The 19,340-nt window shown below is 44.8% G+C and overlaps 1 protein-coding gene across 3 annotated transcripts in view; it reads left to right on the top strand.

Moving 5' to 3' along the window:
- OPCML (opioid binding protein/cell adhesion molecule like) overlaps positions 1-18,994 on the top strand; it is a 506,759-nt gene extending 487,765 nt beyond the window's left edge. For all 3 annotated transcript variants that reach the window (XM_063093665.1, XM_063093664.1, XM_063093663.1), the window contains one exon: positions 18,894-18,994. In XM_063093665.1, coding sequence (XP_062949735.1) covers positions 18,894-18,994 — 101 coding nt within the window. The remainder of the gene's footprint in view (positions 1-18,893) is intronic.
- The last annotated feature ends 346 nt before the right edge of the window (positions 18,995-19,340 follow it).

Here is a 19,340-nt window from a genome sequence, read left to right as displayed (position 1 = left end):
TATATGCAGAGATCAAATGGTTGTGCTGGTGGAGCCCCAAATTCAGCAGTCAGGAACTGAAATGTGGCAGAATGGAGGAAGGGGTATGTGCCTCGGAGGGTCTCTGAGACCAGGCTATGCTGCTATCTGGCTGAATGGCTTTTTTTCTTTTTTTCAATCTCATCGGGCTTGGGTTTTTCCACCAGGGAAAGTGTCCTCTGTGGTTTCCACAAAGCCTAATTCTCTGAGAGTATGACCGAGTGGCAGTAGATTCAGCATAAGATTGAGTGGTAGTGTCCAGTCGACCCACCCTTTCCACAGCCACTGTGCTCTTTCTAATCCTTAGCGCCCCATAGTTGTGGCTGACTGTCACCAACCATTTTCAATGTGTAGGGCCACCAGACTTAGTGTCTTATCTGTTTTATCTCAATGACTCTATGAAGTAAGTGCTGTATTTATTCTGATTTTACAAATGAGGAAATTGAGGGGTTAGACAGATAACTCAAATCACACTGGCTTACAAGTGCTTAAGCTGGGATTTGAGCCTATGGACCCCAACTCCAGAGTCTGAGTGTTTCACTACTACAGTCACATGTTGCTTAATGACAGGGAAATGTTTCAAGAAATGTGTCATTAAGCGATTTTGTCATTGTGCGAACATCATAGAGTATACTAACATGAACCTACATGGTGTAGTCTACTACACACCTAGGCTGTATGGTATAGCCTGTGGTTCTGACCATCATCATGTATGTGGTCTATCGTTGACCAAGATGTCATCTTGCAGTGCATGATTGTATTTCAATGCAACTCACAATACTCAGCAGCCCATCACGGGTATCACTGGATGATCTTCTCAGTGGCACCCCACGCCACCAATTAGTCTGCTTGCACCCATCTCCCACACCACATTCTCCTCTCCTCTAGCTATCTCCTTCTGAGCCCATTCTTTTAAAGGACAATTTTTACATTTACCACCCATACAGTCATACTCGCCAAACATGCAGCGCATTGCCGGGCGTGCATGTGTGTTTATACAGACTGTAAGTCTGCTTTTTGGGAGCCTCCTTTGACTGCCCCTGTGATCCCATACACCATGCTTTCCTCACACACACCTTTCCTATATTTCCACAACTACATGCAAAGGACAAAGGAAAATGGGGTAAAAGCAATTTCAAAAGAATACAGAAGACAAAGACTGCAACGGTGGGCTGGTGCGTGGGTTGAAAGAGGAAATGATTCGGGAGCCTGTGAGAGACAGCGTGGTAGGCAGGTGATCATCAAAGATGAATCAGCGGTTGGCATTGATATGAAGTGCCTCTTCCTCACATACCTGTTGCCTTCCCTCACAGAGCCACAGAAACAGGGCAGTCACTTAGGCAGAGCACCAAGGCAATGCAGCATTTTAATCCACCCAGTTTCCCTAGACCCAGGCAGCAGCGGTTGCTGGAGAGGTGGTGGGGTGCAGAGCAGAGCCCAGACCTAGCAGCTTAGGAGAACAGGGTTCCAGTCCCTGTTCCAGTCCACTCTGACACAGACAAGCCAAGGTGCTGTCGGCTCCTCAGTTGTCTGTAAAATGTCAGAACAGAGCAAGATGGACACCCTGGTGACTTCGGCTACCTCAGTCTCTGTTCTGAATTTGAGAAACAGTGGGAAAACAGGCTAGGGGACAGGTCTCCAAAAGCTAGCATCCATACCATGGAAACGGTAGCGAGCACCCGTGCTATTGAAAGGCTGCTTGCTCTAAGTATCTGTCAGCTCTGTTAGTGGATGCAGCCATGTGAAGGCCCACCTGGAGCCCTAGCACCTTGATGTCTTCCCAGGCCTGCATGCAGTAGGAGGTGATCAGGCTCAGCTTGCTGGTCACAGCTCTGTCCCCATGGAAGTCATTCACTTTCTCTCAACTTGGGAGCCAACCCACATTGCCTCATCTGAGTCTTGAGCAAGAGGCTCCATTTCCCTGTCCTTTGGGTGCAAAGAGGGAAGATTCTTGACTTGATTCCATCCAGCACTGCAGAGTGGGATGCGCTTAATGAGGCACATAAACGCCTGGATTACTGGAACTGGCAGGGGAGAGGGATGGAGAGCACAAACAAAGCCCAAAAGGAGGGGGTGCCACAGAGAGAAAAACAGATTTCTCACATTTTATCTGTGAAATTGTAGTGACACAAATTGGTTGCATTGAGTTAAGTGTCAGGCATGGGGACAACTCATAGGAATTTTTTCATTGCACATGAAAATGGCAAAATACTGCAGTCAAGACAGCATCTGGGCTCTAGGTCTTTCCTCAGGCAAAGCCTCAACGCTCTGGCTGCAGCCAAGACTGCAGCCCACCTCGGCAGCTCCTGGAAGCCATGAGGACAATCTGTGTTTTCTTTTGCTAATGGCTGTTTCTCTAGAAAACGTGAACATATCAGACTGGCTCTTCAAACCAGAAGTTCTGCAGCTAGAGTCAGCTGGCTGCCCTCTGCACGCTCTTTGCGGGCTACTCCTGAGGGCATGTGCCTCCCCAGTGCATCCCCATGTCCTCTGGTCCTCTGCCCCATCTCCTCTGACAGTCCCCTACTAAGGTGACCTGACAACACACCTTTCCCCAGGTGGCCAGGTGGCACATGAAGAGTGGGCACAAAAGATCCAAGGGTCTCTTCAGCATGCCCTCCATGGACCACGCCCTCTTCTCTCCCCTTCCCCTCCAAGCCTGACAGGGAGGCCCCGTCTGCCATCTCCACTTCCCCCAGTCTGCCCCATCTGTCTCCCCTAATACTCAGCCTCCTCCTAGTGCCAGACCCTGCTTAGACCCCAACTCCCCTCTTCTGGCTTCTGTGACATAACTGGTGTTGACTCGCTTCCCACCTTTCCATCTCAGCCTGCTTCTAGCTCCCCCACTGCCTGCCCCATGAGTCTGCCTGGGGTGGGGTTGCAGCTGGAGGGGAGGGGCTGCTCCACGTCTTCAGGCATGTTCAGAGCTGCATTTCCTGGCCTGTGTTACACTTGCTCTTGGTGCTTTCAAAATGCAGATTTGTGAGCCTCGCCCCTGACTCGTTTAATCAAAATCTCTAGGGCAGGTTTCGAAAATGTGCTTTTAAAGCAAACTCTCTGAGGGAATCCTATGCACATTGAAGATTGATGGTCTCTGAGCAATAGTCAGATAACAACCAAATCTGTATCTTCAGGACGCCCCAGAATTCTGAGCTATCAACTACTCTCCTTTCCTGAATGTTCCAAGGGTATCTCAAATTCCATCTTTCTGTCCTGGATCCCCTTTCAGGTCTGCCTCACTTTTAACCTGTGCACTCACTGGAATCGCTGCAGTCATCGCCGACTTCATTCTCCCCTGCCCTTACCTGTCAGCCAGCCAGACCTGCAAGTAGTCCCTACATTTACTCTGCCCAATTCACATTCTCACTAACACTGCAGCACGCATCCCACCTGGATAATTGTGACATTTTCTTACTGGTTCCCTTGTCTTTGGTAACCCTCCTCCAATCTGTCTGCCACATCAAGGCCAACTGACCTTTCCAAAATTCAGAATGGACCTTGTCATTGCCGTTGCTGAAGACTTCTGCCTGCCAGAACACCTTCCAGGTGTTAAGGCTGTTCTCTCCCTGTGTGATCAGCCTACCCTCACAGCCTCAATTCCCCCGCCCCTGTTTCTGGCCTTCCGTGGATCCCCCAGGTAAGCCCTCTGTGTCCCTGTTCCCTCACACAGCCCAGTCTTTGACCATGGTGCTTGCGTTCCCATCCATCTAGTCAGCAAATATTTATTTAGTGCTTAGTACATGCCAGGAATTATACTAAGGACTGATGTACAAGAAGGAATGGAGCTTCTGACCTTGCACAAACAAAGCAAATAGACAATTGCAATGAGTGTAAGTGCCATGCTCGAGGAATGAAGAATCCACCAGCTTTAAGGGTCAGCCACACATGGCTTTAGACACCTAAGAACACTTTGAGATAGATGCTGTTATCATTTCTGTTTCACAGAGGACGAGCCTAGAGCTCAGAGAATTGAAGTAATGTGACTGAATTCCCCCCAGTAGGAATTCCTCCACAGAATGAAGCGGCAACACCAGGTTTTGTACTGAAGTCTGTTTCTTAATCCCTTAATTCCTTAATCCCAGGTTTCTGTCTAACCCATGTGTATACCATCTCTTCCATTGGGTTGGAGGGTCACGGATGCAGGCTTTCACCTTCTTTTCTGTATGATAAGATCGTACTTATCCTTCCAGGCCTTCCTCAGATACGCTCTGTCTGTAGATCATTTGTGAGCCCCAGTGCAGAACCAATCCCTCATCTTTTGGGCTCTTGTGGTGGCTTACCCTTAGGTTTGTATTTTGCTCGTATTTGTTTCTGCACTCAGAGGACATAACACTGTATCTTGCAATGGTGTGGCCCAGCAAATGTCTGTTGAATTAATAAACATAGCTTCCAGTCAACAGGCATCAGTCACAGCCTCTACACAATTGGAAACGTCACTAACCAAAGGAAAGCCACATACTCAAAAGGACTTGCAGTTCCCTTCCCCATGGGAGCCAGATAGCTATTTCCCCAATTTTCCCTTGCATTCTTGCCTCTCATGTGTCCCAATTCTAATTTGAAATTTAGGGTCCCCTCCCTGCCCTGGGTCTTCCTTGTGAGGGCCACTGTATCAAATATTCCAATTCACCGTTTAGGAGGACATTTGTCACATGATTTCTTCTTGCAGAGACATCAAAAGCTGAACATATTGGTCTATTTCCTGCTGATAACGTATATGATTTTACATTTTCCACATCCACAACTAAAATCCAGGTGGGAGGGAATGAGTCAGAGAGAAATACCATTGCTTTTGGCTGATGACAGCAGCGTAATCATTTGTATTTTCCCCAACTTGCAAAATGTCAACATATTAGAAAAAAAATATGCAGACATTTCACATTTCATTCCTGACGAGGTTCCTTGTTCGCTCGCACCCGCCTGCTCGAGCTGAATCACTGACATCTGGCTGTTAGCCTTGCATGAGAATTTATCGCCCAGCAAGCAGGGTGCGCAAGTCAGCGCGGACGCAGGGCCCGGCTCGGCACAGACGAGAGTCGGGTCTCTTTCAGGTTTGTGATGAGCTGACAGATTTGAATCAACTTCTGATATTAACTTCTTAGGCTTTGTCTTTGTGGTGAGCACAAAACAGGGGTGTTAGGACAAAACAAAGGTGGTTGTCTTTTTGCCTCTTCCTCCACCTGTCCTGGTGGTGCTGCAGAGCCCAGGTAATCTTACTTGTAAAACACCGCAGAGCCAGGTTTTCTTCTGTAATTAAAGGCAATGGAGGGAAAGTTCCCTTTGAAGGGAGGAGATGCACCTTCATCAGCAGGCGCGGCTGAAAATAGGCTCATGTTTCACCAACACGTGTAACACACACACCCTCTAATTAGATTTCCTTGCTCCTCTTTTAATCACCAAGAACATCATTATCCTTTTGGTTCTTCATTAGGAAGGCCACACAGTTCGTAACCATACTTATAAAACCTATCCAAATTTCAGAACAAAACTGTAGCCTCTCAGACTTCAAATGTTTCATTGATCTCACTGTTCTTTCAACAAGTTCAACTTGCCTGCGGGGCATTTTTTTCTTTCTTTTTTTAAATGTGATCACCCTCGCACCTGCCATTTTAGTAGAATGACAGCTATGTAGCATGCTATTGCTGGACACCTGTGCCATATTTTCATGACAACTCCAGGAAGGAAAACAGCAACCCCTCCCAGTGTCTTCACTCTACATGGACACTGTGTTTTTAAGTTTCACAATCTCTTAAAAACCAGGGTCTCATTGGGAAGCTTTTATGTTTTTCTGGGAGCTTTGTGCTGAGTCTGGGTTCTATGACTGTCAACCTGCCATTCAGGAGGGTGACAAGCCACCCCCTAAATGCAGCAGCAGGCTCTCAGTTCTGGGGCGGCTAGGCCTGAGGCACCCAATTCCTATTCTGCAGGCAGGGCTTACATCTATATTAAACCCTATTATTTTAAGCTTCTTAAAAATCAAAGGTTGAGTATATTAAATTTACCAAAATAAATAGCCTCTCAAAGTAGCCTTTACTTTATCTGTGCGTTCGTGTATTACGAGTCTTACCCCTGCTGAGCTCCACGTCTGGCCACACAGACCCCCCTCTGGCCCACCGTGCCACGGACCCCCTCTGGCCCACCGTGACACGGACCCCCTCTGGCCCACCGTGCTACGGACCCCCTCTGGCCCACCGTGCCACGGACACTCTCTGGCCCACCATGACACGGACCTCCTCTGGCCCACCGTGACACGGACCCCCTCTGGCCCACCGTGACACGGACCCCCTCTGGCCCACCGTGCCACACGCCACTTGGCCTTGATGCCATTTTGCCATTTGTGAAATTTATCTCTCGACCTGTTCTCTGTGTGGAAAAGTAATGTTTTTGTTTGCGTATCTGTCCCCAAGGTATTCTGTTGTTGTCGTCGTCAGTCCGTCAGTCACAGTTTGTTCCGTGGCTTTTTACCCTCATCTCAGCTTTCGTTTTCAAAGATGCTCAACTTCAGGCATGAAGGGAGCCATTAATTTTTAGCATCGAAAGGGGGAAGGAGGAGAGACTGGAGTAATGCGAAAGGGCATAATTACATGTTCTCACTTTCAATTTATGCCTGAAAAATATTTAATTAAGCCTCGTATTTGCAGCAGTCATTCTATCGAATTGAGTCATTGTTAACCATAAATAGAGAAAGATTTCTTAAATGTGGCATTTGCCCAGAAAAAGAATAAGCCTTCTAAATACACTTCCTCAGAAGAACTGGCTTCATTCGGAAGCTTTTATCTATGATTAGCAGCTACCTAAGGCCTCAGTGACTAGCCAGAGCCAAGTTTGCTCTCAGCTGGTGTTTGAGAATCATTTTTGAGAAACTAACGTTCCAAAGCATCTCTGTTTAAAGCAGGATCCCCACACAGATGCTATTTTAAATATCAGCAATTGTCATCCTCATTCTAATTCTCCCAATATTTATTCATCCTTTACTGTATACTGATGATTTTATACACCATCTTACCAATCCTCAGAGCAACCCTGCGAGGGTGTAAAACCCACCCCTTCCCCATTTTGTACGTAAAGAAACTGTTTTGGGGAAGTTGACTGTCCTGTCCAAGGTCTTCTGCTAGCGCGTGGAAGAGGCAGAATCCAAATTCAGTTCTCTCTGACGCTTAACTTCAATCCTCTGAAGACCAGCCAACAGGCAGGATGTTCCTGAGATGAAAGGGATTTGAGGTTATTTGTTCCCAATGGCTTTCTTCCCAGAATCTGTGAGGTTTTAAAAAATATTTGTCTGTTTGTTTATTTATTTAGAGTAGGGCAGAGGCTGTGCTAGGTCCTGCTGGCAGAGGCTGTGCTAGGTCCTGCTGGAATATAAGCTCTTTGAAGGTATTGACTGTGTCTATCTTTCTTTCTTTTTTTTTTTTTTTTAATTTTATTTTGTAGATATACATTGTAGCTGGTTATTGCTCCCCATCACCAAAACCTCCCTCCCTTCTCCCTCCCCCCTCCCCCCCAACAATATCCTTTCTGTTTGCTTGTCGTATCAACTTCAAATAATTGTGGTTGTTATATCTTCTTCCCCCCCCCCCGGTTTGTGTGTGTGTGTGTGTGTGTGTGTGTGTGTGTGTGTGTGTGTGTGTGTGAATTTATATATTAATTTTTAGCTCCCACCAATAAGTGAGAACATGTGGTATTTCTCTTTCTGTGCCTGACTTGTTTCACTTAATATAATTCTCTCAAGGTCCATCCATGTTGTTGCAAATGGCAGTATTTCATTCGTTTTTATAGCAGAGTAGTATTCCATTGTGTAGATGTACCACATTTTCCGTATCCACTCATCTGATGATGGGCATTTGGGCTGGTTCCAACTCTTGGCTATTGTAAAGAGTGCTGCGATGAGCATTGGGGAACAGGTATACCTTCGACTTGATGATTTCCATTCCTCTGGGTATATTCCCAACAGTGGGATGGCTGGGTCGTATGGTAGATCTATTTGCAATTGTTTAAGGAACCTCCATACCATTTTCCATAGAGGCTGCACCATTTTGCAGTCCCACCAACAATGTATGAGAGTTCCTTTTTCTCCTCAGCCTTGCCAGCATTTATCGTTCATAGTCTTTTGGATTTTAGCCATCCTAACTGGGGTTAGATGGTATCTCAATGTGGTTTTGATTTGCATTTCCCGGATGCTGAGTGATGTTGAGCATTTTTTCATATGTCTGTTGGCCATTTGTATATCTTCCTTAGAGAAATGCCTACTTAGCTCTTTTGCCCATTTTTTAATTGGGTTGCTTGTTTTCTTCTTGTAAAGTTGTTTGAGTTCCTTATATATTCTGGATATTAATCCTTTGTCAGATGTATATTTTGCAAATATTTTCTCCCACTCTGTTGGTTGTCTTTTAACTCTTTTAATTGTTTCTTTTGCTGTGCAGAAGCTTTTTAGTTTGATATAATCCCATTTGTTTATTTTTCCTTTGGTTGCCCGTGCTTTTGGGGTCGTATTCATGAAGTCTGTGCCCAGTCCTATTTCCTGAAGTGTTTCTCCTATGTTTTCTTTAAGAAGTTTTATTGTCTCAGGGTGTATATTTAAATCCTTAATCCATTTTGAGTTGATTTTAGTATACGGTGAGAGGTATGGATCTAGTTTCATTCTCCTGCATATCGATATCCAGTTATCCCAGCACCACTTGCTGAAGAGGCAGTCCCTTCCCCAGTGAATAGGCTTGGTGCCTTTGTCAAAGATCAGATGGCAGTAAGTGTGTGGGTTGATTTCTGGATTCTCTATTCTATTCCATTGGTCAGTGTGTCTGTTTTTATGCCAGTACCATACTGTTTTGGTTATTATAGCTTTGTAGTATAGCTTAAAGTCAGGTAGTGTTATGCCTCCAGCTTTATTTTTTTTGCTCAGCATTGCTTTGGCTATTCGTGGTCTTTTATTGTTCCATATAAATGTCTGAATAGTTTTTTCCATTTCTGAGAAAAATGTCTTTGGAATTTTGATGGGGATTGCATTGAATTTGTATATCACTTTGGGTAGTATGGACATTTTCACTATGTTGATTCTTCCAATCCAAGAGCATGGAATATCTTTCCATCTCCTTGTATCCTCTCTAATTTCTCTCAGCAGTGGTTTGTAGTTCTCGTTATAGAGATTTTTAACATCCTTGGTTAACTCAATTCCTAAGTATTTTATTTTTTTGGTGGCTATTGTAAATAGGCAGGCTTTCTTGATTTCTCCTTCTGCATGTTCACTATTGGAGAAAAGAAATGCTACTGATTTTTGTGTGTTGATTTTGTATCCTGCTACTGTGCTGAAATCATTTATCAATTCCAACAGTTTTTTTGTAGAGGTTTTAGGCTGTTTGATATATAGGATCATGTCATCTGCAAACAGGGACAGTTTGACTTCATCTTTTCCAAACTGGATGCCCTTTATTTCCTTCTCTTCTCTGATTGCTCTGGCTAGTACTTCCAACACTATGTTGAATAGGAGTGGTGAGAGTGGGCATCCTTGTCTAGTTCCTGTTCTTAAAGGAAAAGCTTTCAGCTTTTCCCCATTCAGGTTGATATTGGCAGTGGGTTTGGCATATACGGCTTTAATTATGTTGAGATACTTTCCCTCTATACCTAACTTATAGAGGGTCTTTGTCATGAATGAGTGCTGAACTTTATCAAATGCTTTTTCAGCATCTATAGAGATGATCATATGGTCCTTGTGTTTGAGTTTATTAATATGGTGTATCACATTTATTGATTTTCGTATGTTGAACCAACCTTGCGTCCCTGGGATGAATCCCACTTGATCGTGATGCATAATTTTTCGTATGTGTTGCTGTATTCTGTTTGCTAGTATTTTAGTGAGGATTTTTGCATCTATATTCATCAAGGATATCGGCCTGTAGTTTTCTTTTTTGGTTATATCTTTACCTGGTTTTGGTATCAGGATGATGTTTGCTTCATAGAATGAGTTTGGGAGATTTGCGTCCGTTTCAATCTTTTGGAATAGTTTGTAAAGAATGGGTGTCAATTCCTCTTTGAATGTTTGGTAAAATTCTGCTGTGAATCCATCTGGTCCTGGGCTTTTCTTTGTTGGGAGCCTTCTGATAACAGCTTCAATCTCCTTTATTGTTATTTGTCTGTTCAAATTTTCTACGTCTTCACGGTTCAGTTTTGGGAGCTTGTGTGTGTCCAGAAATTTATCCATTTCCTCCAGATTTTCAAATTTGTTGGCGTATAGTTGTTTATAGTAGTCTCGAATGATTCCTTGTATTTCAGATGAATCAGTTGTAATATCACCTTTTTCATTTCTAATTTTTGTTATTTGAGTCTTCTCTCTTCTTTTTTTTGTTAGCCATGCTAATGGTTTGTCTATTTTATTTATCTTTTCAAAAAACCAACTTTTTGATTCGTTGATCTTTTGAATTGTTTTTTGGTTTTCAATTTCATTCAGTTCTGCTCTGATCTTAATGATTTCTTTCCGTCTGCTAACTTTAGGTTTGGATTGTTCTTGTTTTTCTAGTTCTTTAAGGTGAAGTGTTAGGTTGTTCACTTGCCATCTTTCTATTCTTCTGAAGTGAGCATTTAATGCAATAAATTTTCCCCTCTATACTGCTTTTGCAGTATCCCACAGGTTTTGGTATGATGTATCATTGTTTTCATTAGTTTCAATAAACTTTTTGATTTCCTGCTTGATTTCTTCTTGGACCCATATGCCATTAAGTAGAATGCTGTTTAATTTCCATGTGTTTGTATAGTTTCCAGAGTTTTGTTTGTTATTAATTTCTAGTTTTAATCCATTGTGGTCTGAGAAGATACATGGGATAATTCCAATTTTTTTGAATTTATTGAGACTTGATTTGTGACCTAATATGTGATCTATCCTGGAGAATGATCCATGTACTGATGAGAAGAATGAATATTCTGAGGTTGTTGGGTGGAATGTTCTGTAGATATCTGCCAATTCCAATTGGTCTAGAGTCTTGTTTAGATCTTGTGTTTCTCTACTGATTCTTGGCCTAGATGATCTGTCTAATATTGACAGTGGAGTGTTCAGGTCCCCTGCTATTATGGTATTAGTGTCTATTTCCTTCTTTAGGTCTAATAGAGTTTGTTTTATAAATCTGGCTGCTCCAACATTGGGTGCGTACATATTTATGATTGTTATGTCTTCCTGATGGATCAGTCCTTTTATCATTAAGTAGTGTCCCTCATTGTCTCTTTTTATGGTTTTTAGTTTAAAGTCTATTTTGTCAGATATAAGAATAGCTACTCCAGCTCGTTTTTCTTTTCTGCTTGCATGGTAAATCTTTTTCCATCCTTTCACTCTTAGTCTGTGTGAATCTTTATGGGTGAGGTTGGTCTCTTGTAGGCAGCATATAGTTGGGTCCTGCTTTTTGATCCAGTCAGCCAGTCTGTGTCTTTTGATTGGGGAATTTAAGCCTTTTACATTAAGAGTTGTTATTGAAAGGTGTTGATTTATTCCTAGCATTTTATTGGTTGTTTGGTTGTCTTAGGTGTCTTTTGTTCCTTGCTTTCTGATTTACTGTTTGGTTTCTGTGTTTGTTGGTTCCTTAGGTTGTAGATAGCCTTTTTGTTGGTTTGTTTTCTCTTCATGAATGCCATTTTTATTATACTAGTAGGTTTTGATTTTTCTTGGGTTTTAATGGCAGTGGTAGTTATTTTTCAGAAACCAAACCCACTACTCCCTTGAGAATTTCTTGTAAGGGTGGTCGTGTGGTGGTAAACTCCTGCAGTTTTAGTTTGTCTGAGAAATATACTATTTGCCCTTAATTTCAGAAGGATAGCCATGCAGGGTAGAGTATTCTTGGCTGGCAATCTTTGTCTTTTAGTATTTTGAAAATATCATCCCATTCCTTTCTAGCTTTTAGGGTTTGTGATGAAAAGTCTGATGTTAACCTGATTGGGGCTCCCTTATAGGTGATTTGACGCTTCTCTCTTGCAGCTTTTAAGATTCTCTCTTTGTCTCTGAGTTTTGCCAATTTGACTATGACATGTCTTGGAGAAGGCCTTTTTGGGTTGAATACCTTTGGAGATCGTTGAGCTTCCTGGATCTGAAGATCTGTGATTTTTCCTGTACCTGGGAAGTTTTCTGCCACTATTTTGTTGAATATGTTTTCAATGGAATCTCCATTTTCCTCCCCTTCTGGAATACCCATGACTCGGATATTTGAGCGCTTGAGGTTGTCTGATATCTCTCTCAGATTTTCTTCCATGTCCTTGATTCTTTTTTCTTTCTTTTTGTCTGCTTGTGTTATTTCAAACAGCCCATCTTCAAGTTCAGAGGTTCTCTCTTCAACTTCGACAAGCCTGCTGGTTAAACTCTCCGTTGTGTTTTTTATTTCGCTGAATAACTTCTTCAGTTCAGCAAGTTCTGCTACATTTTTTTTCAGGACATTGATTTCCTTGTATATTTCCTCTTTCAGATCCTGTATACTTTTCCTCATTTCATCATGATGTCTAGCTGAGTTTTCTTGTATCTCATTCAGTTTCCTTAGAATTATCACTCGAAATTCCTTGTCAGTTATTTCAAGGGCTTCTTGTTCTATAGGATCTAGAGTATGAGATTTATTAACTTTTGGTGGTGTGCTTTCTTGATTTTTTGTATTTCTGGTGTCTATTTTTTGGTGTTTATTCATTGTGGCAGGGGGTTTCACAGTCCACCGGTTTGAGACTAATGACTAACTAGGATGTTGCTGTGGTTGCCAATTTGGTATGGCTCCCGCCGTGACTGCTCAGTTGGCCTCTAGTGTCTTCTGTGCGTGGTTGCCTCGGGTCTTGGGCTTCTCCGGGGATCCACCTTTCTGGTCAGCTTGGACTCTGCTGGGCTGGTGGATCACGTACCACAGGGTGTGTGACCTCTGTTGAGCTTTCACTTCCTGTACAGGACTTCTCCCCGTTCCGTGTGCTCTGGCCCAGGCTGTTAGATCGTACAGTGGCGACCCCACCGGGTGTGTGGTTTCTGTCGAGTCTCCGCCTCCCTGGCCGCACGTCTCCCCCCTCTGTGCACACTGTGCTGGGCTGGGGTGTGTCTTCTGCACCCCTCGTCTATCAGCTGGGCCTTCAAGACCCTGCTCAGCACCGCCTCACCCAGGAAGTCTACCAGGTTTCTGCTAGGCACAGATGACCGGTCTCTCTGGGTGCCTTTGTAGCACTGTGTAGATCTTTCTCGGGTCTTGTTCACCTTTGTATCCCCCCGGTATAAACCGAGTCTAGTGCCCGCCTGCAGCCTGCTCTCCAGCAGGTTCAAGCGGACCTGGGAACTCTCCTACCACACTATTCCCAACCAGAAATTCGTTAGGCTTTTTTCCAAACTGGTGGTCGCAGAGATGGTATCTGCCTCCCAGTAACAGGAAGTTTACCGGGCCGGAGTCCAGGGTGTGGTGGAGTGACAGTCGGCCCGCCCGTACTTCGTTGCCCTCCCAACACTGGTCGGGACGCCCCACGCCCCCAGCCCCGCCAGAGAACCGCGGAGGGAGTGGGAGAGGAGGCCGGCCCGCAGGCTCCGGAAAGCCCCGCGCCAGGCCAAGCAAATGGGCTCAGTGATGGCCGAGCAGGGCGGAGCTGCCCGCACCTGGGAAAATGGAGGCAGCACCAGGGCGGTGAGTGGCCTGGTGGTGCAGGCGGGAGCCGCATGGGCATCCATCCCCCGAACAGAGCTGTGCCAGGGATCACTCACAGTGCTGTGCCAGGTCGGGTGTTCGCTCTCTGTCTCTGGTTTGTCGCCTTCCGTGTTCTCGGTGCTGCCGCCTCGGGCTGTTCAGTCGCGGCGCGGCTCGGGCGCTCCCAGGAGTCTTCTTTAATGCCGGCCTGAAACCTCGAATCCTGAATAGGGCAGCTGGCCGCCTTCAGTGCGGCCCCAGCCTCCGGGATCCTGGCTGCATCCACAGCAGCCCTGGCGCCGTGTTCCCTGTTTCAAGACTCGCTTTTGCAGCTAAGAATCAGTTCTTTTCCTGCTCCACACTTCAAAGCTGTTGCCTGTAAATGAGGCAGCCTCTCCTGCCGGGGGCAAAGTGGCGTTGAGCCCCCACGACTGGCCAGCAGCTGTAGTCCTCCCTTAAGAGATGGTGAGAGGAAGGTCCACAAGTTTCCCGGCTGCCTGAGGCCCAGTGGCCGCCTTTTACACCTCAGCTACTCCGCACCAGCCGCGCCGCCATCTTGAAACCCCCCCATCGAGAGAGAAGACTGTGTCTATCTTTCATTCTGGCACATGGCAGGTGCCCAGTGATACTTGTTGAATGAATGCTGTGACTTCCCCAAGGCGGGCTCCAGGTCCATTTCCTTTGCAGGGTGCACCGTCTGCCCTTGGACCTGGCCTCGGAGCTGGAAAACACTCTGACTTTTCAACTATCTCACCTCTTCACTCACTCCCCACCACACCCTCATCCCAGGTTCAACATACTTGGAAAGGATCTAAATAAGCCAGTATTAGTCTCAACTAAGAAGTACAAGAGGGGGGCATGGAACACCAGTCCGTAGCAGCAATGACCATGTGCCAGGCATTCTATTAACCATTCTGTTCCCTTAATCCTGTACACTCAATACTGTAACCCCTATTTTCAATGAGAAGATTGAAAGTACCATGTCTAAGATCACATGATTGTCAAGCCAGAGTCAGGATTTAAACCCAAATTGGCCTGATACCAGAGTTGCCAGGAATAGTTGCACCATGGTCTGTGACTTTACCCCAATAGAGGTTTAGGGCCTCATGGACAAGTCGGCAATGCCAGGTGGGGTGGGCAGTGCGAGGAAAAGCTTTCTTGAGGTGTCCAGTGGTCATTTCTCCCACCTGTCCTTCCATGAACCCTGTTTCTTAGTCTTTCCTTCAGTTCTGTCTTTTCTTCAAACCTTGGCTTTTATCGGGTGCATTTCAGGGTCAGTTTTCTGGAACAGAAGATATTATTGAAAATCTGAAAAAAAAAAAAAAAAAAAAGAAAATCTGCCTCCCATTTACAAGTCTTAGATTCTAGGTTGTATATAAGAACTACCTTTCTCCCTATTTCCATCAAAATAAATAAATAAATACACAACTAAACACACACCATTTGAATTCCGGACCCTGTTTATTGAAATTAAAACTGGTATCATCTGGTATGCAGCTGCTACCTAGAGGCCAATGTAGGAAAAAAAAACGTACTAAACCTGACTCTGAAGACATGTGTTCGAGTTTCAGTGCTACCACAGCTGAGCTCAGAGTGAGGCATTCCTTCCATGTAACACAGGGTGGCTCTGCAGATTCATTGAGCTAACATTTGCAAAAGTCTCATGGCAGCCTAAGGGACCAAATGGGAGCCCTGAGAGGTCATGGAACCTCACCAAATTAGTTAAATAGCAGCGATGCATCCCCTCTTCTACATTAAAGCACAAAGAAGCATTTGGGCAAGCCAGGCGAGTGACCGTAGTGCACAGAAGCCTTGTGGGAGAGATCAACCCAGATGCTTTCCTTTTCTCATTTTTATTCAGACAGTTACTGTAAAGATGCAATTAAAGAATCAGTTCATTGCTGATGGCTTTTGTCTCACACACTCCAGCCTGGGGAGTGGAACATAGATGTAAGCCACTCTCTTCTGATCCAAACAAAGCCTGAGAGCCCCCCAGTACAGCTCTCACTCTACCGGCATTTGGCCTAGCTGCCAAATCACAAATGTGCTCAGGCTCTATGAGGAAAGCAATGCTAGTTTTAATCTCTTTCATAGTGGATGAGATTAATTCTCTGGCTGCAGTAGCCCCTTCATTTCTCATAGACCATTTGATGACAGGTGCTTTGGCAGTAAATTGCCATATCATCTGATGGTATGAAACATTGCTCATCATACCTGCTACAGTATACTCCCTGAAGCCACTTGGAAAATGGGGCCAAAAAGGGAAACTTCAGGGTCTAGGAATGTTTGGTGCCCTTTTGCAGTCTCAGGAGGAAATGGGATGCAAGGTGCAAAAAGCCAGAGTGGTGATGGTTTTGTAGAAACCATCTTGGAGAAAGCTGTCTGGCTTCTCACCAGCTGTCCCTTCTAACACCAGATGTGGAGTTTCCATTCATGTGATAACTCAGAATGCTAACAGAAGGGCCTGGGAGGTCAGTTATCCAATCTCGCCTCCTCTCAATTTGCACATGAGAGAACCAAGGTCCAGAGAGGGATGACACTCAGCTAGGGAGCAGCAGAGTCACATAGGAAAACTGAGTTCCCAGTCTATTGTTCCTCTCATCCATGATGCTGCAGTCCCTGGAAAACATGCACAAATGGTCATTTTCCATAGAGAGGAAGTCAAGTTGTAAGAATCAAAGGCACAAACTCTGGGGACAGTGATTTGGTTATAATCCAGCTCCTGGTATACAAAGTGTGTGACCATAGGCAAGGTGTTTAATTGCTCTACTCCCAGTTTCCCTGCTTATAAAGTGGGAATGACACAGCACATAGTTTGGAGGGTTGCTGTGATGATTACACGAGTTAATAATTTACTATTTAGAATCATGTCTGCCACAAAGCACAGCACTGATGTGTGTCATCCTCATCATCCTAAGCAAGTTGAGAAGCCTGTGTTTCTACTAAGTCGCCTTCACAGTTTCCACTCCTTGGAAAACGCAACAGAAGCCAAATGTAGCTGCAAACCCTCTGCCCAATAAGCACCGAGCATCTTATGACAACTGCTGCACACCACCAGAAACACTCATTTCTCTTTAGCATTCCTCCTCCTCCTCTCTCCATACCTCACTCTTTCATGCTTTGCTTTCCTCATGGCCCCTTCTCCTCTTTGCTTTAGCTATAACCAACTGGTACTGATAGTGTGACATCCACAGAAATGCTTACATCCACTGGTAGGACTTGCAATAAGGTGATTTCGATACTAAAGCCCTCTCTCTTTCTCTCTCTCTCTCTCTCTCTACAGTGGAGTATATTAGGGCTTCAGTCATTTCTTAAGTCAATATCAACATGATAAAATAGACAAAAACAAATATATATATATACATACACATCACATACATATATATATATATATATAACTAGTCTTACATATATGTCAAATATATAAAAGATGTTTTTAAAAAGTATATGATATACTTTTAAAGAAAAAATAAACATATACACACACATACATATACATACTTTTAAAGAAACATGTGGGCCTTATAAATCTGCATTGCTCATTGCTTATTTCTTATTAAACTTATTTAAAATTTTAAGTCATTCATTTTTTGCAGAAGACAGTTTGGAGAATTACCTTTAGCTTCAACTAGAGCATTTTCCAACTCAGTACATGGTATAACCCAGTAGGATTTTAGGATGTGTGTCAGGACTGCTGGAGGCCCCAGTATTAGGCTACTTTTTATAAATATTTGTGGATCCTCCCTGTGGAGCACAGCCCTGTGCTAGAATCTGGATCCTGCCATTGTTTTATAATTACTCAATAACAAAAATGTGGATAAATATGAGCCAACCTTCAAGCTATCAAGTGAACACGTCTTTTTAGATCATCAGGGGCGGTGTGTACATTAAGTCAGAGAAAGAGCGGTACCCTTATAGAAATCCCTGGGGTAGGAACCATTGTATGTTTATTGCTGATGTGAGAGACCTGATCCCCCTAAGCAAAAGGTTCAGTCAGTGCCTTTCTAGGCAAGCATGATCCATGCCACCAGGTTGGAAGGCAAGCCAAATGGCTTGGATCCTGTCTAAGGAAACCCTGCACAGCACCTTAGCTTTTTGAAGGAGGAATGCTTATATCCAGTGGGCCAATTTGCTTCTCAAAGAGGCTGTGAAGTCCTGGCTTGGAGAGGCATGCCATTTTGTCTGCATCTCCTTCCCTTTGTCCCTTGTCATACAGGAATGCCTCTCGATGGCTTTTAATCCTTTGGCAACACTCAGTTTTGCTTTCCCTGGGATATGCTCTGCTTGCGAGCTACTCGTCTTACAACCCTAAGTGCTTGCAAATAAAGGTGACGGGGGAGCACAGAGGCAGAGTTGGACACTTGTACATCTGCCCTGGGCCCTTGGAACAGGCTAGAACAATCCCATTTTGCATGGTTTGTGTTCTTGAGGCACAGCAGATGAGAGGAAAGCAGCACTCGTGATGCTGTGGCTTGTTTCCCAGTGAAAGGCAGATGATGAACAAGGGATGGGGGAAAGGGCCAGAGGGAGGGAAGAAGCAAAAAGGAGGTAAAGGGAGAGGTCTTGCAGGGGAGTCCTCAGGTGGCACCTTGTTTCTTTCTTCTCTGTTGCCTTAGGAGAGGCACTGCCGACTGCTGGGACAAGTCCAATCACAATCTTTAAAACTCTAGGATAATTATTCATCCTTCCTCAGCTGCTGCAGGAAGAGCCTTCACAATGTCTAAACTGCACATACTGAGGATGAAAAGTCAGCCACATCAACACCTGCACTTCTGTTGCCCACAAACCTTCTCCGTCTCTCCCCACTTCTCCCCCTACTGCTCCTGACCCCTCTGGATCCTCTCCTCCCCCCATGCCTATATTTTCCCGCTTACCCCTGCCTGTACTGGACACTGCCTCCACGCATAGAGCACAGTTAGAGGCACTGCTTGTGAAGTGGCTATCAGGTCCTGCCTCACTACTGAGCACTGTCTGTTGCCTTAACCTTCGGGCTCTCAGGCTTAAATGACTGTCCTCAGCTCCCCCATTTGTTTTTTAAACCCAGCCTTTCAGAGCAGGCTGTAGTGGTCAAGGCATCCTGATGACTTGCCCTTTGAGTTGCTATATGTTCCCAGTGGGCATTTCTCATTTGTCCAGACTTGGAAGGGTCGATGGGGGAGGGGAAGTGGGGGAATGTTCAGAGAAGCATGTCTGTGCATTTGCTTGTCAGGGAATAAGGAAGGTGTCCTTTGGGTACCTGCTAATGGGTCTGTCTCTCTTTCCCCTACACAGGGCCTGGAGCAGTCATTGATGGTGTAAACTCGGCCTCTAGAGCACTGGCTTGTCTCTGGCTATCAGGCACCCTCTTTGCTCACTTCTTCATCAAGTTTTGATAAGAAACCACAGGTCCTCTGAGCAACGCCTGCTTCTCCATATCACAGACTTTAAGCTACACTGCGGAGGGCAAACCAGTTTGGGCTTCTTTTTGTTTGTTTCTATTCTTCTTCTTGATATTTTGTTTTTTGGGGTTTCTTTTGGTTTATTTGCTTTTATTTTGCCAGTTTGAATGAGTGGGGCTCAGGGGAGGGGTGGGCAGGGTTCTACCCCATGTACGATAATCACTCATTGGTGTGTCCAAAAATGGAATCCGCTCCTGCTACCTTGGCTCGTCCCTTTCCTCTACTTCTCCCTCATCATCATTACCACCAACATCCCTGACCCTCCCCAACACACATCCAA

Source organism: Cynocephalus volans, chromosome 4, assembly GCF_027409185.1.
Source record: "Cynocephalus volans isolate mCynVol1 chromosome 4, mCynVol1.pri, whole genome shotgun sequence".
Lineage (NCBI taxonomy): Eukaryota > Metazoa > Chordata > Mammalia > Dermoptera > Cynocephalidae > Cynocephalus > Cynocephalus volans.
Note: the sequence above shows the minus strand (reverse complement) of the source record. Positions and strands in the feature narration are given on the sequence as shown.